Source organism: Labrus bergylta, chromosome 21 (genome assembly GCF_963930695.1).
Source record: "Labrus bergylta chromosome 21, fLabBer1.1, whole genome shotgun sequence".
Classification (NCBI taxonomy): Eukaryota; Metazoa; Chordata; class Actinopteri; order Labriformes; family Labridae; genus Labrus; species Labrus bergylta.
In genome coordinates, this window is record NC_089215.1 from 12,623,955 (window position 1) to 12,644,028 (window position 20,074).

Consider the following 20,074-nt stretch of genomic DNA (forward strand, 5'->3'; position numbering starts at 1 on the left):
TACATACTGCTTTCGCATGAGGATATCTCCATCTCCCTAAAACTGAGTATTAACAATATACATGTAGCAAGCTGACATAAATGAATAGTATATTTATATATAGAATAGTACCTATTATGTGGATGGATGGAGGGATTGTTGATGGATCGATGCATGCATGGAGGGAGAATGGGATGAATGGAAGGATGCAGGCATGGATGGATGGATGGATTGACGGAACGATTGATTGATGGATCATTAATGTTACAACTTTTTTCAAATCAGAGATGAAGATGAGTCAGTCAGTAACATTTGGAAACTGTAACTTGGGTTGAAATTTCACCGTCAGTCACTGCAAACTCAGAAGAGTCAGAAGAACCACCTTGAGGGCATTTAAGTCCAGTCTCTCCTCTTGTATCCTTTACAGGGATCCGCTTTTCCGCTCACAAACCCAAAAGGTACAGGATCATTTTGTTACCTTTTTTTCCCGGCAGAAATTGTGTTGTTTTTTGTTTTTTTTGCCTTGCTATTTTATCTCTTCTGTCTCTGTTACCCGTCTGCCACCTGTCTTTTTGTCTCTTGTTTGAACAGTGAGGTCATCAACAAACCCTTTACCCATTACCCAGCCTATCAGACATCAGCTTGCGCTCTCAAAAGCCACAAATAATCCACATAGTCTCTGTGATTCTTTTCCAAATCATGGCCCCATACACACACACACACACACACCCACACGCCCACATTTTATTCCAAGTAACCTGTCTGTCACCCGATAGGACTCTTTATATAAAGCTCTTAGCCCCCATAGCTGATACTACTCTTTCTTCATCAGTGAACATCCCTCTCTGTAGCTGTTCAGGTATGTGATCTGACTTTCTTGTGCTTTATTATAGGTGCAGTGATATTACAAATGTGTAACAACCTAGACGCAAGCTCTAAGGGCATTCCTGTCATTTTGATATCAGGAACAATCAGTAATTCTGTTATCGGTATCGTTTTCAACAATTTTTAGTAAATATGTGCTCCACTTAGTTTGATCAAATAGTTCAGTTTGTCAACTGTGAACTTTTAAACGACATCATTCTTAAATGAAATTGTCTTTTATGTGAAATCACTTATCTAGAGCATATATTCTGTTCTTTATAACACAGGACCAAAAAAAGCTGAGTAATATGAAAAATTGCATGAAGAAAGTTATCACCAAATCAACAGTTTCTCTTTAGCCAAACAAGGTTGTTGTTGTTGTTTGCAACTTTAATGCTTTAATTTACTCCAACTTGTCAACCAGCAGGGCACTTAAAAAAACAAGAAGAAGTAATAAAGCCCTCTGAATAGCCAGTAAATGCTACTTCTTATTGAAGCATTTAGCAACGGCTGAACAACGGCTCTCAGAGATTTGGTAGAGACCAAAAACAGAGCTAAAAGAAGAGTGCATATTGGACTTAGATTAGTCTGGTGGCCAGACACATATGCATCATTACAATGCTAGTGTTTGCTGGATATCAAAATGTAAGCTGGACTGCTAACATGTCAGTGTTGTGTTTGCTGCCCTCAAGTGGCCAATGACGTCTGTTCTTTCAACACTCAGAAACCAACGATTCAACTACTGATAACTTTAACAATGCTTTAAAACATTAACTAACCTAAATTTTGCATGGTCATTATATTCATCTTTAAGTCAGAAAGAATGTAGTCTATTCCTGATACAAAATATTCAGTATTTACTTAATACATTTAGTTAAATACATCATGTCCACACACCATAATGTCCCGGAATTGAAGGGGCATTTTAGGTCTACAGTATCTAATCTCTTTGGAAAGTTCCAGATTTCCACAACATTTCAGTAAAGCGTGCTGCTCTTCTCTTGATCAACGCATATTGAAATCAAGAATGCCCAAATGTGACAAGTTATTTTGGTGACTTTGGCCTCTCAGTCAAAGTCTGTGACGCGGTTGCTCAGTTTGGTTAAAAACATTCAACAGTGAAGCGAAGTTATAAATTCCACCCCCAATCCCTCATCTGATTTTTGTCCCTGTGCCCGTGTTTACTCAGACCCACATGCTCAAGCTTTGAGAGCTTAGCTGAAAGATAACTTTGAAGGGATCTGAGAGACTCTGTGGGCCTCAGTGCTTGATCTATAATGCTAATAGACTCAAAGAGAAGCATCAAGATGTGAACGGAAATAGTTTGCTGAAATGTGTTAACCTGTTTGCCCAGAGACTGATTTCTCTGTTTCTGATATTTACTAATCAGACGTGTGTTTGTATGAATTTGCACTCTGTAAAATTATAATTCTATACTTCCCGTGACAAGTCACATTAAACTATGCAGATACACTGGGGCTCCACACATTGAAATGTCCCTTCAGTTCAGGGAAAACACAAGTAGATCAAATGATAATAGAGGACATGGCTGGTGTTAATAGCATCCAGACAACCAGCTTTCTCCATCCCACATTCTCTCCGGTTAATCAAATTAAACATGAAGGATTGGCCAGCTGATAGCGCACTGCTAACCCCGGTAACAGGACACTGCTCCGGCCAAAAGTCCCTCTGGCCTCATCTATTCCTAGATCATTAGCAACAAATGGCCTTCCCCTTGATCTTACTCTTTGAACAAAAGTGCTCACCTCCGATGAACCTTCAATGCTTCTCCAGTGGTATGCATGAAAAAAATGTGTATTTTTTCCTATAAGGAAAGAAGTTATTTGTCATACATAACCCATCTGGAGTAGCCAAATATCAATTCATTAGATGGTCTAGTACTAAAACTATATAAATGATCAAATTTATCATAGAGTTTAGTGAGCATGTTATATTTATATTTATTTTAAGACTGTAAGTTTTGTTCAACAGTAACCCTGGTGGTTACTAGTGGAAACTACAGATTACAGCACATTTTTGAGTCAGCTGCTTTAAAGTTATTATAAGACATCCTGACTGAGAAATGTTTTTTGTATATTGTTGAAAGAACACAGAAGAGCTGCTGTTTAATGCAAACAGATCAAGGAAAAAACACATTAGCCAACATGGGCTACTGGTCAAAACAGACCTGTCCCTATAAGCAAAGTTACTCAGTTTTTGATTGGTGAGATGTTACCACCTTTTTTGAATTACATTTTTGTTTTCATTTTGAAAAATGTAATTGTTAAATCATTACACAGTCCAGCTTTGAGGTAATAAATATGCTCTCAGTGAGTTTAGTGCTAAATCCAGACACTTGCAAAACTTAGTTATGTAAGTTTGAAGAATGTAACATTGCAGGTATTTCTATTGGTGTTTTTCCCTCCAGTGTCACCATGTCTGACTCAGAAGAACATGGGTGAGTTCATCTACATCTAATGGTTAACTTCTTAACTTTTCACCATTTATGAGCTCCTGTTTAATGACACTTCATATGTTTCCTGTGAATTCTCTTTTTGTTTGTTTAGCAGTCATCCGGAGGGTAAGGACATTCATTCAGTTATTCAATCAATCAGAAATTTCATCAATTCTTCAAACTCAATCGTTGTCCCTATTTTACCCTAGAAGAGGATGAGGAGCAGGGAGAAGGAGGTGAGTTTCTGCCGCTGAACTGGATTATTTCATCAACCTTTAAAAAAAAAAATAATAATAATAATAATAATATATATATATATATATATATATATATATATATATATATATATATATATATATATATACATGTATATATAAAACATTCAAATACACACTATAAAACCAACCTGAGAGTTTGCCACACAGAATCTTTATAATACAAACATTGATTTACATATTGTAATCCAAACTGTGTTTACTTAAAAGTTTCAGCTGTTATTTTAGATCACCAAGATGGTAAAACATCAAAATTTAAATTCACACCAAACAGGAAACTGTTAACCTTATACTGCCCAGCTGGTTTATTATCATCATACAAGCACAGTTTAGCATTTGTATGGACATACACAAGTGATGGCTACGGACTGTGGTCATAAACTCTGGGTTATCTTGTGTATTTCAGCTTCATGTAAATTTGCTATATGGTGGCTTTAACTGTTGTGTTTTTAAATATAACCTTTATGTCACCCACCAACTCTTCACTTTGCTGCTGTGTTGGCTGTCACGTTGAAGAAGAACGCCCCAAATACAAGTAAGACTACACAAGAATACAAAAAAAAAACACCATTTTGTTAAATTTTACAAGTAAATGAAAGACTTTACGATAATCCGATCAATCAAAAACTACAAATAAAGCTCACTCCATTTTGAAATTCCTTCATGTTTTTTAAACAGGCCTTTGGTCACACAGCTTGCAGCCCCTAAAATCCCTGAGGGGGAGAGGGTGGACTTTGATGTATGTACCTTAAGGGTTGTTGTCAATGGAAGAATCATACAAAACAACACTTAAAATAGCATCAAATAATCTTGATCTTTGTATCTGCTCCCTGTCAGGATATCCACAGGAAACGGATGGAGAAAGATCTTCTGGAGCTTCAGACTTTGATCGATGTCCACTTTGAGCAGAGGAAGAAAGAGGAGGAGGAGTTGATAGGACTCAAAGACAGGATCGTAAAGCCCTTTTTCTACTTCTTCTCCAGTTTTTGTCCATGTATATTAGTGTGTAAGAGAGATACATGTGTAAAATAAAAGTGATGCTATAGCAATGATAAAATGCCAGCCTGCATGTTTTTTCTTTTGCAGGAGAGTCGCCGGGCAGAACGAGCAGAGCAGCAGCGTGTGAGGGCTGAAAAAGAGCGATGCAGACAGACGAGGATTGCGGTAATTAATATTTATATGTTGTTATAAGTCATATGTTGTAATCCCACATACACTCAGATTATGATATTGTGGCCTCGTAAAAGAGCAATTGAAGTAAAAATAAATTGCACTAATGAACTGACGTTGATTTGTTCAGGAGGAGAGACAGAGGAAAGAAGACGAAGAGGCCAAGAAGAGAGCCGATGATGAGGCCAAGAAGAAGAAAGTTCTCTCCAACATGGGGGCTCACTTTGGAGGGTTCCTGGCCAAGGTCAGAGAATAACATTTGTAGGCTTTTTTGTGTGTGTACGCAGCTGGAATGGAGAGAGAACTCTGATATTCACACAATATAATGAGTCCATTTCCTCTGAGAAAGTGGGTTGTGTTCTTCCTGAAGGTTGAGCAGAGGCGAGGCAAAAAACAAACTGCGCGGGAAATCAAGAAGAAGACTTTGGCAGAGAGACGCAAGCCGCTGGCTATTGAGAACCTGCGAGAAGACGGCCTGAGGTCAGTTTAAGGTCATGTAAGGAACCAGCAGATTGCTCGTGCTGCAAATAAAAGTTCTGAGTGAGTTTATTTCTGTGTTAAGTTGCTACTTTTGTTGTGCTTTAGAGAGAGAGCCAAGGAGATGTGGGAATGTATCTACCAGCTGGAGTCAGATAAATTTGACCTGACTGAGAAGATGAGGAGGCAGAAGTATGAGGTGAGTCATTCAGCTTGTTAAATACAGAAGATGTGTTTCAAATAATGGCTAATTGACAACGTCAGATTTTGTTTATTTTTCAGATCAATGTCCTTCTGAACAGAATTCAACATGCTCAGAAATTGTGAGTCAATCTGCTTGTCTGAATCCAACATGACACAACTCCTACGCCAACAGGAAAGAGAAAAGTGGAGCATTGTAGGGAGCTGCTTTGCATCCTCTACGCAAACATAACACAGATGGACGACATGCAGAAACACAGGAAATATCAAACGAAAAGCTCTTAATCATTTACACTTTAGGTAGGAGATGCAAATATCTAAAATGTGAAACTAGAGTGATAGGTGAGAAAGGGAAGTAAGAGAAGCTGCTACCTTTCTTGACAACTCAGTTATGCTTGTTGTTTGGTGTGACGGTTCATAATCTACTTTTGTTTTGTTTCAATGCAGCAAAAAGGTCCACGGGAAAGGCAAGGTTGGAGGACGCTGGAAGTGAACTCACAAAGGAAGAAGATGGCTCACTAGTTTCAGTCGAAGATTGCAGTGTTCATCCATTGAGTTTAAAGACATATAACAGATGTTTGTGTTGGATTTATTGAAATACAACTACTTGCAATTGAAACTGATATTAATAAAAGGCATGTGTACAGAAACTTGAAATGTTCTATCAGTGACATTTAGTTTGGTAATAGAAAAATTCCTGGAAATTCAAAGATGAAAAAAATTAGAGCCAATACAAAAGACTTCCTTTTAAAGGAAACTTAAACTTTGGATGAAAATAAATCACCTTTACTTCCTCTGTGGCATAAAAACAGCATGAACGTCGTCACTCTTCCCCCCCTGCCAAGGCTCAAATTCAGCCTCGTGAGCGATGCTCGTCACTTTCTCTGCAAAGCCTGCCTCCTGCTCTTTGTTCAGGTCCAGAATGTTCCTGAGATGCAAAATGACACACAAATACAACTTCAATACAAAAAACTGTAACTACAGATAAAATCAACTCCTAGTCATTAGTCATTGATTTAAAATATGGAAAATCTAGCAAATACACAATAAAATCAGATGCACAAAAGCAAATAAATTACACCGCATAGTCACAGCACTCTTAGTCACTGTACTGTCACTATGGTTACAAGCCCTGTTAGTATAAAAACCCTCACTTGGCCAGCTCCACGACAAGCACAGCGTCTGGTGCTGCAATCTGTCTCGTCATTGGGCCCAACTGGTAGACACAGCTTTACATCATTTACGTAGAGGGAAACAAAAACACAGAAGTGAAACATAATCACATCAGCAGTCTGTATTCTTGGTTGAGTTATCATATTTAGGAAGGAAACATATTTCATTCGGTATGATTGTCTTTGTAATCAAACAAAACAACACACTCACCTGGCAGAGAAGTAGATGATGTTGAAAAAATTTGAATATTTTTGTTTTTGGGGCAGTTTATGAAGTGAATCCATTGGCAGGAAAGTCACAGAGATCCCATTCAGATGCATCAAGTCTGAAGAAGATTGCAGAACATTAATCATCTTTTAACATGTGCATGAAAACACAGCAAAACAACAACTTATGCAACATAATCAAACTCAGTCTTTCAGCTTGGTATGAACATCTTACCCTGTCAGTTTAACGGCTTTTGTTATTACGTAAACTGCTATTTCTGTTTAATCATCTGAAGCCTCAGGCCTACTAAAGTTAATAACCACTTACCACTAATGGTGACAGATTTTCGGTCGGTCTGCGTCGACAGCTCCTCTGCCTCTGACTGAGAAGAAGCAGGGCAGCCCCGTCTGCTGGACAGCGACTGGAACAATGCATTAACATTTGCAAAGGAGATGTCCTGGGCTGTCTGTGTATGTATGAAAGGAGGGAAAAGCACATGCATTTCTTGGTTTTTAGCTCAACTTACTGCTTCTGCATGATAGTACAGACATAACACTCAAATGCAATTTCTGCTATAACCTCTGCATATCTTACTGTTGTGCATTGCCCATTCTGTGTCTTCAGCAGGTCTTTGTCATCAGTTTCAATGCCAAAGGAGAGGTAAGGACTGGAAACAATGTCTCCCCAGTAGCCCCTGACAGCCACTTTGCCCCCTTTCTGTCCAAAAACACACTCTCACAAATGAACACACAAAAAGTTACAATTCTTCAAAATTCTTGAACTGTGAAAAACAGTCACGCACCTGCCTGAACACTCTTGAGGAGAGCAAACTCTGATTCGTTATTTGGTAGACGCCTTCCCTCATTTCGAATGCCAAACCTCGTTCCCTCCATCGCATGTATTGTTGTTTGTTGATGACACCACACTGCAAAGAGAGAGTTAGTACAAGTAAATGTGTTCATCCATCAATGCAAAAAAAAAAAAAAAAAGCCTCTGAATTCTTCGCACATTTCTATCGACCATCAGGAAGTTACTCACACACCCCTTTCTCGTGCAGTTTCATTGTCAGGTCCCAGTCGAAGCAGCCTTTCTTGGAGTCATAGCGTGATCCGAGGTGCTGCCTGACCCGATAATCCCAGGCTTTGGACATTAAAATGGGAGATGAAGACTGAGGCTGAATCCATGACTTGAATATTCTTGCCAGCTCATCTCTCTCCTTAAACTGTAGAGATATTCAAAATGTATGAAAATAGTCCACTTTCACTTAGTTTCTACAACACATACGCAGCTATATTTGGTTTATGTACAGTTTGGTAGAAGGCCTAAATAGCTGGTTACAGAAATGGCTCATTCCTAAGAGCGAGAGAATGAAAATAGGCTACTTTTCACAAATGGTGGTACCTTGAGAAGAGTTGTGTTCAGACAAGGATGGGCTTCTTTCTCCAAGGTTTCCGTAACACTAAGAGAGAGCTGTGATGCGACACACCTCAGAGTCTCTTCTGTCTGACTGCGGATCTCACTGTTGCCAAACACCTCCAGGAATAATTCTGTCTTCTCTGAAATCATTCAAATGTGATAAAATAACATACATGTTTGTGACACATCTAGCTTTCTTCATATTTTTTCCTAGCACAAATGAAGAGAAAAAAAAATCACAAGATCCAAGTTACCATTATTTCCCATGCTCTCTGGGGGCATCAGTGCCAGGGAGAGGAGCAGCAGCTGTCTAGCCACCACCTCCATGCTGTTTTCTATTACCCACACCTGCAGAAGAGAAGGAGGGAAGGCATAAATATCTCGCAGTCCAGTAGCCTACACAGATTTGTCCTCGGGGGTCGTATGACAACAAATTTAAGCGATTGGAGCTCACACGAAGGCTTTCTGTGTTCTGCAAACCAGCAATGGTCTTCAAAATATGTCTTGGATCTCCACTGCCGACGAGTAAAACATTTGCTTCACCTTCAACTCTCACAGAGCCTAAAAACAGAAAGAAAGCATATGTTCGAAGACTTCAAATAGGCTACAATATACAGAAGCTTAATATACAACATGGTTTCATACTGCATATCAAAGTTGGCATTAGACCTTTAGTAGGTTTTCAAGTAATGTTTCCTTATTCTTAATTATACATTTGCCAATTACTGACGTATAAGTTCATTTGTATTTGGAAGAAAATTACAATTATGGAGTATTTCTTTATTTCCAAAAGTAATATAGCCTAATTACTACACTATTATAGGTATAGAATGAATACCTCAGAACTGTAGTTAACTACAGTATCTAAGCATAATGTGACTTATTCAACACACTCAAGCAGATGAAGGTTCTCTTGTGGTATAGGCAAGCCCTAAGAGCCATAATCTTCACTTTGCAAATACGTTTTGGTAACCTACAAAAAAAGCACACCAAAAAGTTTGCTGCAAAATAAGCAGAAAGGGTTAATTTACCTGAAACTAAACGATGTCACCCTCTCCTGAACGCGTACACGCTGCTTTTGTGGTGTTTTTTTTTTTTTTTGGACAAAACACAACACGTTTGTGAGATGACGATATTCATATGTACTTTTCTGGGCTTGCCATACCTTGCTCACCTGTATTCAGCAGGTCGCGCGCAGGACTGAAACCCCACCAACCGATGCAGCCCGCGCCCTCTGACGCTCGTCCAGCACTCATCCTCTAAAGTGACGTCACTGTAAGTGGCGCAGACCATAACTCAATCAGGAGGCTGATGTTGATACACATTTAAGTCTCAACAGAGTGTTATTGGGCACAGTCGCCTCTTCGTGGAAAATATTGTAAGTAAGTTTAGCACGAACTTTAACTGATTCTAGTAAACGGTAATATGTTAATATTTTATTATTTATAGAGTGACGCTGTCACAAGCCTGTCTTTAACCTAACTGTGGAGAAACAAGACGGCCATGAACTGCGACCAGATACTATAAATGGAAACAAACGTGATAGTAAAGAAACTGAACTGACTCACCTTTTTATGCCAGCGTCTGCTCTGTACCGCAAGTTTGTGTCCTGTTGCTTGGCAACGTTGGTTTTATGGGGGCGTAAGGGCGCCATCTACTGGTGGAATGCTGGAATCCGCGTTAAAAAGGTGTTTAAATAATATACCCTTCACTGATAATTCCCAAGTCTAATTTCTACAACTCCTTGTGTAATTACTTTTTGCTGATAATTAGTAATGCACTTAATTTGGATGCTGCTTGTTTGAATTATCAGCGACTTTAACTTAGTTATCGGTCAGAGAGTAAGCGAAGCCTTGATGTGAAACTGTCCAATGTGTTTATTTTAATTTGACAAGAACCAGAACATTTCAAAAGACATGTCAGGACTTTGCTGCACAACAGCACAACAAAAAAAGTAAAGATGCCCAGTTTACATACCTTGAGATGAAGAGGCTTATAGTCTAAGGGGCCAACAAACACATCAGGACTTACTGATTCCGAAATCCTTCCAATAAGCATCCACATTATACTTGGCCAGTGCATGAGAATACACAAAGGATGCAAAATAATCATTTCCAAGTACACAAGTAAGGATTTGTAGAGGTTTACAGTACAATATTAATATATGAAGCCAAGGTTTTAATACCAAACAAATATCAAAAATTGTCTGTACATTACACTCCCACGCACGAGCATTGAAACACATTAAAATAGCTGAAAAGAAAAGCAACAAAATACAGACATGCAAAATTGAGAAAACATCAGGTCTAACAACATAGCCTATCAGCAGTATTTAACGCTCCAACAAGGTGCCCCTCTAACGCGGTTTTGCTTTGACTGCTGCATCGACCTCTTCCTCCGGCAGAAGAGTGTGCCACTGGGCAACTGGACGTCTGGGATTGGCAAGCATATCCGACCAGTGTCGCAGGCCCACTCCTGTAGCTCCATAACCCATAAAGGTTTTCCCAATTGGATCGTTGCTTCCAAGTTTATCATAGTCAAACACTGTGATGACGACCTGCACTTTCTGAGAGAGAAAAATAAACATGTGTCATCAAATAGTTCACCACATCAACGTAGGGATTTGTAAATTGACAATTGATATGACGGAACAGCTTACCTGAATCTGCTCAAAGGGGACTTCAAAGCTGAAACTCTCATTAAAGTAAGGATTGAGCGTGTTTTTCTTTACCGTCGTCTTTTTCTTCTTAATGCGTTTTCCATTTTGCTGCAGAACAATCTTCACATAGGGATCTTATGGAAGAGGAAGCAAAAAGGGTAGTATACTTGTGTTTTTGTTGGGGTTTCATTATGTTCTCTTGAGTATGTTGAATTTGCCCATTACCAGGAATTAAGTGATTACCTGAGAGAATGATCAGTTTTAGGAATCTTAATTACCTGATAAGCCTCCAACGTCCATTTTCTTCAGATTCTTCGCCTCCATGATGTTCACTGTAAGTTTTCCAGCAGTGGGTACATATCGCAAAGAAATGCAAATATCGCCAAGTTTTTCTTGCTGAAAGAGAAATATTACAAATTACCTTCATGTGCCCTCAAATAAAACTAAACACATCTTTTGAAAACTGCAAACTCTAAAGTACATTATTGAGTGAATTTAAATGTGAAATATCTATTCCAGTGCACTTATTTATATCTTATTTAGTATCACCTCAACAAGGTTGATTGAGGACATATTATATCATACCTCCTCCTTCTCCCCACTCTCCACGTCCCTCCATTGTTGCATCGGCTGGCCCAAATCAACACTGTTCATGGGAATCTTTATCTCGCCGATCATGTCATGCTTTGAGAAACGATCGAAGTCGAAGACTTGCAACACCAAAGTCTTTCCTCCCAACTCAGCATATGGGATCTAAAAGGAGAAGTTAATAGACATTTTTAGAATATATAACTAGAGAGCAAACTTTTTGTTTAATTATACTTTATGAACATTTTCAGATCCAGAAGGAAACAGAGAATATTTAACTATAAACATACTGCTCTGTTAGAGGGGATGGATACCTTGACAGACGCCACTCAGGGAATGAAAAACTACAGACGAGGGAAGGTAGAGACATAGGCCAAACTTCTGCTTATTGAGGGTAACAAAATAATATTTCATCAACACAAACTGCGACAGAGACATCAAGGACAAGTCAGCAACGGGTATACCTTGAAGATGAAAGTCTCGTTGAAAACAGGGCATAAATTCTTGCGTTGAACTTTAGTCTCGTACTTCTTCTTTTTGTCTGGTAACAAAAACACTTTGACGTAGGGGTCTGAGGTCCCCCCCATGTCCATAGCGGCAAGGTCTTGAGCCTGAAGGATGCCCACTATGAGCTTTAGAAGAGAATACGAGAATCAGAAAGGCGTTCTAAGGCTTCTATGTAGTAACTGTGTTAAAATGATATGTTTAAATATTCTGACAACAATTGTGTTTCCACACAGGACCTACCTGGGCATCTGTGAAGTTGTAATCCAACGAGAACTCCAGTTTACCCAGCTTTTCCTGTTCTTTCTCCTCTTCCTCCCCTTGCTTCTTCACTTCCCCCTCCTACAAAATAAAAGAGCCAACGCTTTGGATATTCCTCATAAAGGTCTACATTAGGTCAGATTACACAAGAACAGAACGCTGAAACCACATACCTTCTCTCCTGCCTCTCCTTCGCCTTCCTTTTCTTTTTTGCGGCGACCTGTCTTCCTCTCCCTCACTTTCTTGGGCTTTTTCTTTTTCCCAAAGCATTTTTTAAAAACACAGAAGATGCAGCACGCCACCAAAACCAGGACCACCACAACTATGGCTGCTACTGCCCACACAGGGACTGCAACAGAAAAAGAGTTGAATTCACTCGTCAGTATCTGCGGCAGAATTAAAGAATCATGTCAGAAAGGAGTTCATGTGTGATCCCCTAGTTTCCATTACATTTATTACACTGTAAAAATGGGTGTGTTTTAGGATTTTAAAGAGGAACATTAAAGAGAAGTTAGTTTAAAAGAGTCAGCTTTTTTCTTTCAGATAAATGAACTTTAAACATATTGTAAAACACTTTTTCAAAGCTTGAAACTAGTACAAACTGGGTAATGTGTAATATTCTCAAAATAAATATGATACTAAGAGTGGATTGGACAGTTCATCGAAGCATTCTTTCCTTGATACTTATATTTTCAAGCTCTTGTTTATCTACGGGCGGTTTGCTGACACGTGATGTTTTCAGCAGCACCCTTCACCACAATCTGATAATAACACACTCCCAGCACGGGAGTGTCCCTGAACAACCACATTCGCCAGCAGAATTTAATGCCTTACTAAGTGCACATAAGCAGGAGTACAGCTCTCTGGAACTTTTTCGGCTTAGATTTTCATCGGCATGACTTTGACTTACATCTACTATTCTTACAAAAATATTTTATAAATATAATTTTCTACCCTATAAGAAAATATTCTGCTGTGTAAAAAGAGATTGAAAAAAGAAGCTTAGTGTAGTGTATTTTCTTAAGGAATTTTCATTTCTCAAACAACTTGAACTTCTAGACACTAGCTTGATTAAGCTGGTAAAGATACATAATCATATTTAAAATCCATATGGTTAATTTATGTTTTGGGTTTGGAATTCCTCTTACAAATTATAACCAAAGATATACACTTTATTTCAGCATGCAAATGAAGTAAGTCATTTGTGTTGAGCATTCCTAGAAGGTGCTTACTTGGCAGATGACCCAGTTCATTCATGAACTTCTCCTTCATGTGGTTGTAGTCGTGCCCGGGGTGATGTTCTGAGTGGGTGTGCTCGTGGTGTTCTGTGTGCGAGTGCTCATGATGAACAGGCTCTGTTGCCTCCTCTGGCTCTGGTTCGGACGACTCTGCAGCCCGTCGGGCCCGGGCCCCAACACTGGCCAGCCTCATGTCAGCTTTAAAAAAACAACAGAATCAGTCTTGTTACTCATTTGCTGTTGATTTACTATGTTCTCTGTCATTTTGGACCTACAGTGAGAGATAACACCATTTCATATGTACTCTATGTAATCCCTATGTCCATGCGTTGCAGTACAGTTGGAGAGCATAGTACATCTCTAAGCCAGATGCTCAACATGGCTGACCCTAATCCCTCTGTTACTCTCATTCTCTCTGTCATCTCCTCCCCCCATAACTTCAGCCTACCCGTTTGTCCCATACCCATTTTCTCTCGTCACTGTTTCTGAATGTAACTGGATTAAATTCTGGCGCTACATTATTAATCCAAAATCCTGGATCCTCATAGCTTAAATAAATAGGGATGGTCTCCTCCCTCAATTTTTTTATTGATTTTTTATTATCAATATTTCAAAGGTTGTCCAGTGGCCAAGATAGAGAAGAAACACGTCTTTTAATCCTAATTTTTTCCCCCAATATTTATCCCAAATTCCATACTGACAGCAATTAAACAAAAACATGGTTTCCTATAAGCGATGCTGTAGGTTTAAAGAAGACCACCATTAAAATGATGCCTAAGAGATGTTCTCATTCAGCTGTAATATTTTCACTTGGAGAAAGAATTGATTCAGTCTGAATTTAGCAGGAAAGCCAGGATTGATCCAGTCCTTTTTTTTCTACACTGTAAAACATTTATCAGCACGATATCACACTCGATGCTACTGAGAGACAATCAAAGTAAAACAGTACACGCTGTGATGCACACATGTGACGTACTGTACTCTAAAGCTGAGTCTTATCTTTGCTGAAATATGTAATTTACTGAACTGTTTTTCACCACTAAGTGTCTGGTAGTCTCATGTAAAACATTAAGCTTCTACCTCACAGTGAGTAAGCAAAGTCACACAATGATCATACAGTGTCCATAAAAGTAGAAATGACATTATGAGAAGTACAGATGTGTTCAAACTGCATTACATATCCAATGACTATCTGACTGAATTCTTAATTAAAGTTGTTTTAAGGCTTTTCACAGGATGCACTAATGACTATGGAAATGGTTGAGCTGAAACCCAAAGTTTTTTCTTGGTCAGATCCAGGAATATGTACCCACTGCTTTTTAAATATAACAGGAAATAAACATAGATTATTTTGATGGAATCAAACATTTCTCAGAGGTTTTTGTTATATTTTCTGCATGAAATTAAAACATTAGCAGAGTGAAGAAACATGCATAATGAACTTATCCGCTGTTTAAAGGGATGAACACGTTGTTTGAGACGTATGCCCTAAAACTATGAAAAAAAGATACAAAACTAATTTTTTCTCACCAATTTGTTTAAAATGCTCCTCCTTCAATCAACCCCCTCAAAAGTCTGAATCTTCTTTTTCTTACCTGTTGATATGTTCCTTTACTCCCCACTATACCAAAATAACTTTTGGAGCAGCTTAAAGTTCAAAAGGTGTTTCTTGTCGCTCCCCTTTTTGCCTCACACACTCATCTCTCCTCTTCTATGTTGTTGACTCTGACTGACATGCTCCTTTCAATCCTTTCCATCAAAGCTGAAACGCTGGCAAATCACTAGAGCAGCGTTGTGTTTTAATCCCCCTCTTGCCCTCCTCCCAATATTAGAATACTGACAACACATCTGTTGCTTTATGTCTCTTGCTGGAGATGCTGAGATCAACAGTGAGCATATTTCTTAAGTGTGAAATTATCTCACACTTAATGGATGATCTAAGCCTCCCCTCATTGAGTTGTGAAGTTGTTCATTAGACTCATGAGACATGGCCGTGTTGGTTGTTTTTCTCCATTAGACTGAAGAGATTGTGTGCATCGGTCCTTTCACTAATCCCCTCTGCATAGCTGTCCTCACAGTCAATCGTCGATCTACACACAACTTTCACTTAGAGAGGATATTTCATCCCACCCGTCCCTTGGCTTACCGTTTTACTGTACAAAACACACATCCGCATTTGGAGCACTGTGAAGTGTAATCTGCAGGCGTGCTGCCATGTGTTTGCATCGCTTTATCAGCAGATCACAGGGGCTCCAATCCAACATGAAACAGCTTCATCTAAATAGTTCACTTACTAAACTGCAGAGAGAAAGAACTTGAAAAATAAATCAAACAGCAACCAAAATAAATGAAGTCCTTTCTAGGAATTATGGAAGGGCTGTTGTGCTAATTGATGGAGCCCTTTCATTGTTGAGGTCAATCCCCTAGATATAACGTAAATACACAACATTAAGACTATTCGGATTTTAACCTGCTATGTTAGGTGAGATGTCGGTCACAAGTTGTTGTTTTTTTTAAGACAGAACTGTTTGATCTGAACAAATTATTTAATATATCCATTTTCTTTGCTCAATTTTATAACATCTATACAATTTAACAGCAGTGTGTTGGGGCTCTAGATACAAACTAAAAATAAAGAACACATCATCAGTGATGTATGCACATGACATACAGTACTCTGAAAGGTATTCTTATCTGATAAACATGTTATTTACTGGACATTTTGAACCACAAAGCGTCTGGTAGTGTAATGTTAAACATTAAGCTCCCACCAGCAGTGAGTAAGCAAAGACCTTCTGCTATCATTACAGGGTTCTATAGGTTCAGGTGTGAGAGAAAAACACAATGTTCATGATAGATTTGCTGACTTCAACATAAAATGTAACTGGTAAAGTGGTTAAAAAAAACCCCATCAAACACAAGGTCAACATGATCTGATTTATTCAGTGATAGTCCATTTTTAAATGATTCTGTTGGATTAATAATGTATGCATTTACAAATGTTTGTGGAGGTTAAAACCTCAGACAGACTGGAATGTATGACACGTGATACAAGTTTTTCCAAATGAACAAATGGCCCATTTCAACAGCTTATGAACATGGTAGTCTTAGCACCATTTCATGAGAATATTATTTTTGCAACATGGATTGCAATCAAAATTGAGGTATTTCCTGTTATTTTTGCTGAGAACTTCTCTTGTGCTGCGGCTACAAGATTGACATTTATGGTAAACTTTTTCTTAACGGAGTAAAAATGCACACAGGGTCGTTGCCCTCCTGACTCTCTTTAGCGTTTGAAATGTGGAGCTTATGTCACGGTGCTGCTGTGACCTCTTAAAGAGTGTGTTTATCAAAGAGGTATTCTCCCATAGAGCCGTGTGTCTCAGACGAAGTCAGACGGGTGAGGCTGCCTATGTAATCGCCAAGCTTCTTGATGGTATCATGGCTGTCGATGAAGAAGTGCTGCTCAAGGAAGTCACCCAGCTACAGAAAAAGTGAGACAGAAAATAGTGAGTGAGGATTAAAAAAAATATATATATATATATATTAAAGAATAGGGTTGTAACAACACCAGTGTTTAACTTCTATGCGAGTTGAAAATCAAACATTGATACCTGTTTTGATACGACAGCAACAAAAATAGAAGTACTAGGCCCCCAAATGTTGGGTCATTTCTCATCTTTAATTCCCCCAAATTGCGGGCAAACTCCTGCACACTGTCAAAACTGCACATATACATTGGCAACGTTTCGGTACAGAAACATTTCCAATGTATTTGATCCCTTTAGACAGTTTCTTCAGGTGTCCCCAGAAACACTATATATCATGACTGTATGAGCTGTCGCTTTGGTATTTATCAATACTATCAAAGTAAATAACAGAGTACGTATCACTTTAAAACAAGTTTTGCATAATTGAAATTTTTCACGACCAAGAGTGTTCATGCATGTAATAAATCTACTTGGCAAAGGCTAAACGGTCCTTAAAACCTTCCAGACAATTATCATAGCGTTAGGCAGGCGCTCACACTGTACCAGCATAGTGTTTCTTTCATATTCACAATGAGCTAGAAAACAGCATTAAAAAAGGGGCAGTTTTGGTTATCAAACAGTTCCAGACTTACGTGAGGGTCGGTGTTGTTGCCAGCTCTGCGGTGCACATCAAGGATACATGTGTTCAGGGTCTTCTGGTAGTCCAGAGAAAAAGTCAAGGCATCCAGACCACCTCTCCAATCCTCTCTGCTTGGTTTCTAGAAAAGAAAGTGGATTTTTGGATGAACAAATGCACTTAGAAATGTACTCACACTAACAAAAATGGCTAAAAAAAAAATCCCCCCCCCCGCCCCAGACCCTTTCTATAAACGGGACATCGTCTACTAACGGCAATATTTTGCAGCAGAATCCGTCCTCCTCTCATGTTTTGATACTCCAGCAGCTTCTCAGCCTGTTCCCTCTCTTTCACCGAGCGCTCCAAGAAAAAGCTGGAGAAACTTGGCAGGGCCACATCATCTCTGTCAAAGTACATCCCCTAGAGTGTGCAAAGAAACACAGTGTTTGAGGATTCAATTGCAAATACAAAAAGAAAACTCATGCAGTGACCAAGTATCTGGATAAACATTACTGCGTTACAAAGAGATCTCACCAGAGAAAGGTAGGTGTAGGATGCACTGAGCTTCAGGTTGATGAGCTTGTTGATGTCTCCTTCGGTCTCCGAGTGGAGGTTTTGTTTGACCACAGACTGCATTTCTAAAAGACAGAAATGAGGACAGGTATCAAGTCGTGTAGCAGTAAAAAAAAAAAAAAAGACAAAGTACCTCAGTGCTCTCTGAGAGTCAACTTTCCTCTGAAGTAGCTTCACACACACACACACACACTATATGGTCTTGTACGCCAGCCTTCTTTAACGACACCAGTGTTTAACAGCTTCAGTAACACATCAGCCAACACACACTTGTTATTATGAGATTTGGGTTCAAGTGGGTTGTACAGTTCCGGGTCAGGTGTTCAAAAAGGTTAGGCTGACGTTAGCACCCTATGCTGAGTGAAATTCATTGCAAATAACACGACACGTGACATTTACCCAGTTACATGTTAAAAAGCTTTTGACATTGTTTGGTAAAAGCGCCAACAAAACAGTGATAACGAAGCTCTCGTTGAAGCCGCAGGCTAGTTGTTGAGCTAAGGTTAGCTGCTTCAGTATTAACTTCACAACAGATGAGAATTACTGTTTCTTAAATGTACCTGAAGTATTGTTCACTTACTTGGTCTGTGACTGTAACGCTGCTCCACTTTACCAGTATTGTAGCTGGCTTTATCTTGTTACACGCCACAAAACAGCGACCCTCCCCTGATGGCTGATAACTTTAAAGCGCCAGTGTAATGTGTGTGTGTGTGTGTGTGTGTGTGTGTCCTCCTTTCGCATCTCTACTGCCACCTGTCGTGTTGGGGACGTATGACAAGATTAAGATTAATTTTTTTACACTCTGCAGTCATGCACACAAACAGGATCATATGGACATGCACTAATGGAGAGATGTCAGAGTGACAGGGTGGCCCACAGTGGGCGCTCCTGAGCTGGTGGTGGGGAGGGGATTTGGTGCCTTGCTCAAGGGCACCTCAGCAGTGCTCAGGAGGTGATCTGGCATCTCTCCAGCTACCAGACCAACTTCCATACTTCGTCCGCACCGGGACTTGAACCGGCCACCCTCCGGTTCCCAACTCAAGTCCCTACAGACTAAGCTACTGCCGCCCCAATACAATGTGAGGTTGTTCAAATACAGACTCATCATAAGTTGATTTTCCAGTTATTTTGGACAGTGGATTTTTGATAGGCTGAAGAAATAGTGGTACTTGAAATAATCACATTATTGTATGTATTTGGTGCTTGAAGGTTTAAGGATTTCTCCATTCAAAGCGCACCAGACCCACAAAATCCCCTCAAAATATTGTAAATGTTTGGTCATTTTGTTAGTACTTGTAATCTGTTTTAACTTCAAAGTATTTTTTTTTTTCTTACCAAGATTTCACTAACACCAAAGTCTTTGTAAATATTTTTTCTCATGCAGTTGTGAATTCAAATATGCCAAAAAGCCCATTACAATTCAATTCAATTCAATTCAAAAAACGTTATTTGTCCCCGGGGGGCAATTCAAAGGCACACAGAGCAGTAAATTAACAACAGTGCAGGTAGACAAAACATTTTAACTTAAAAATATAAAGTGTCAATTTAAATACAACTTAAAGCTTGAACTTAACTTAAAAATACAAAATATAAAAGAGTAAATATAAGTGGACAGGGATCGGACTGACAGATGTAAACAGAACTATGTGCAGTAAATGAGAAATAAATATATATATACAGAGCTATGTGCAAGTAGGCAAACTAAATGATAAGTTAATAAGGTGCATGGTGAATAATGGAACAACAGGATTAATATATACAATATAACTGTAAAGGTAAATATGAGATAAATAAAGTGACCGTAGTGCAATGATAGATAAGAAACAACAGGAATAAAGTAACCAGAACTGGATGAATACTGAAATAGAAAGGATAGAATAAAGTGGTGTAGTGCATGAGACCAGATAAAGCAGAGGCAGTTAAGGTG

At 39.0% G+C, this 20,074-nt stretch overlaps 4 protein-coding genes across 8 annotated transcripts; 1 reads left to right on the top strand and 3 right to left on the bottom strand.

The window, feature by feature from the left end:
• Positions 1–717: 717 nt before the first annotated feature.
• Positions 718–6,071, top strand: LOC109987150 (troponin T, slow skeletal muscle-like). 2 transcript variants are annotated; one of them, XM_065950021.1, is made up of 13 exons: positions 718–838; positions 3,272–3,301; positions 3,411–3,424; positions 3,508–3,534; positions 4,093–4,108; positions 4,252–4,312; positions 4,411–4,527; positions 4,660–4,737; positions 4,874–4,987; positions 5,114–5,223; positions 5,329–5,419; positions 5,503–5,543; positions 5,869–6,071. In XM_065950021.1, exons 2-13 carry the CDS (start codon positions 3,279–3,281, stop codon positions 5,912–5,914), a joined length of 738 nt encoding a protein of 245 aa, XP_065806093.1. In that variant the 5' UTR covers positions 718–838; positions 3,272–3,278; the 3' UTR covers positions 5,915–6,071. The 2 variants fall into 2 exon arrangements, with proteins under 2 accessions (XP_065806093.1, XP_029134206.2); XM_029278373.2 differs by having other exon boundaries at positions 721–838; positions 4,090–4,108.
• On the bottom strand, positions 5,995–9,842 carry LOC109987138 (dynein axonemal assembly factor 3). 2 transcript variants are annotated; one of them, XM_029278370.2, is made up of 12 exons: positions 9,786–9,842; positions 9,392–9,490; positions 8,672–8,778; positions 8,472–8,565; positions 8,203–8,357; positions 7,844–8,023; positions 7,604–7,726; positions 7,396–7,518; positions 7,129–7,267; positions 6,805–6,919; positions 6,576–6,650; positions 5,995–6,349 (listed from the first exon to the last, which is right to left on the bottom strand). In XM_029278370.2, exons 2-12 carry the CDS (start codon positions 9,471–9,473, stop codon positions 6,208–6,210), a joined length of 1,335 nt encoding a protein of 444 aa, XP_029134203.2. In that variant the 5' UTR covers positions 9,474–9,490; positions 9,786–9,842; the 3' UTR covers positions 5,995–6,207. The 2 variants fall into 2 exon arrangements, with proteins under 2 accessions (XP_029134203.2, XP_065806092.1); XM_065950020.1 differs by having other exon boundaries at positions 9,383–9,490; positions 9,786–9,820.
• Positions 9,843–10,079: 237 nt separating this feature from the next.
• LOC109988704 (synaptotagmin-1) lies at positions 10,080–15,233 on the bottom strand. The gene is made up of 9 exons (XM_029278375.2): positions 15,063–15,233; positions 13,462–13,665; positions 12,403–12,578; positions 12,212–12,310; positions 11,929–12,096; positions 11,462–11,629; positions 11,155–11,272; positions 10,877–11,010; positions 10,080–10,783 (listed from the first exon to the last, which is right to left on the bottom strand). The coding sequence occupies exons 2-9, from the start codon at positions 13,658–13,660 to the stop codon at positions 10,574–10,576; spliced, it is 1,272 nt and encodes a 423-aa protein (XP_029134208.1). The 5' UTR covers positions 13,661–13,665; positions 15,063–15,233; the 3' UTR covers positions 10,080–10,573.
• A 1,157-nt stretch (positions 15,234–16,390) lies between these two features.
• On the bottom strand, positions 16,391–18,883 carry zgc:56095 (Ferritin, lower subunit-like). 3 transcript variants are annotated; one of them, XM_020640705.3, is made up of 5 exons: positions 18,728–18,883; positions 18,109–18,212; positions 17,848–17,994; positions 17,591–17,716; positions 16,391–16,950 (listed from the first exon to the last, which is right to left on the bottom strand). In XM_020640705.3, the coding sequence occupies exons 2-5, from the start codon at positions 18,208–18,210 to the stop codon at positions 16,801–16,803; spliced, it is 525 nt and encodes a 174-aa protein (XP_020496361.1). In that variant the 5' UTR covers positions 18,211–18,212; positions 18,728–18,883; the 3' UTR covers positions 16,391–16,800. The 3 variants fall into 3 exon arrangements, with proteins under 3 accessions (XP_020496361.1, XP_020496368.1, XP_029134212.1); XM_020640712.3 differs by having other exon boundaries at positions 18,708–18,751; XM_029278379.2 differs by lacking the exon at positions 18,728–18,883 and adding an exon at positions 18,308–18,355.
• Between the last annotated feature and the right edge of the window lie 1,191 nt (positions 18,884–20,074).

Bases quoted from the DNA above. Each gene is read 5' to 3' on its own strand.
- zgc:56095 (XM_020640705.3), bottom strand. From the start codon at position 18,210: ATGCAGTCTGTGGTCAAACAAAACCTCCACTCGGAGACCGAAGGAGAC. The intron at 17,995-18,108 runs GTGAGATCTCTT...TGCACACTCTAG, and splicing joins CCTACACCTACCTTTCTCTG to GGGATGTACTTTGACAGAGA. The intron at 16,951-17,590 runs GTAAGTCTGGAA...CTTTTTCTGTAG, and splicing joins GCAACAACACCGACCCTCAC to CTGGGTGACTTCCTTGAGCA.
- LOC109988704 (XM_029278375.2), bottom strand. From the start codon at position 13,660: ATGAGGCTGGCCAGTGTTGGGGCCCGGGCCCGACGGGCTGCAGAGTCG. The intron at 11,273-11,461 runs GTATGATATAAT...TTTCTCTTTCAG, and splicing joins AGAGTGGGGAGAAGGAGGAG to CAAGAAAAACTTGGCGATAT. The intron at 11,011-11,154 runs GTAATTAAGATT...CTCTTCCATAAG, and splicing joins GGACGTTGGAGGCTTATCAG to ATCCCTATGTGAAGATTGTT.
- LOC109987138 (XM_065950020.1), bottom strand. From the start codon at position 9,473: ATGAGTGCTGGACGAGCGTCAGAGGGCGCGGGCTGCATCGGTTGGTGG. The intron at 8,358-8,471 runs GTAACTTGGATC...GAATGATTTCAG, and splicing joins AGAGAGCATGGGAAATAATG to AGAAGACAGAATTATTCCTG. The intron at 7,268-7,395 runs GTAAGATATGCA...ATACATACACAG, and splicing joins AGAATGGGCAATGCACAACA to ACAGCCCAGGACATCTCCTT.
- LOC109987150 (XM_029278373.2), top strand. From the start codon at position 3,279: ATGTCTGACTCAGAAGAACATGG. The intron at 4,313-4,410 runs GTATGTACCTTA...GCTCCCTGTCAG, and splicing joins GGGAGAGGGTGGACTTTGAT to GATATCCACAGGAAACGGAT. The intron at 5,544-5,868 runs GTGAGTCAATCT...GTTTCAATGCAG, and splicing joins ATTCAACATGCTCAGAAATT to CAAAAAGGTCCACGGGAAAG.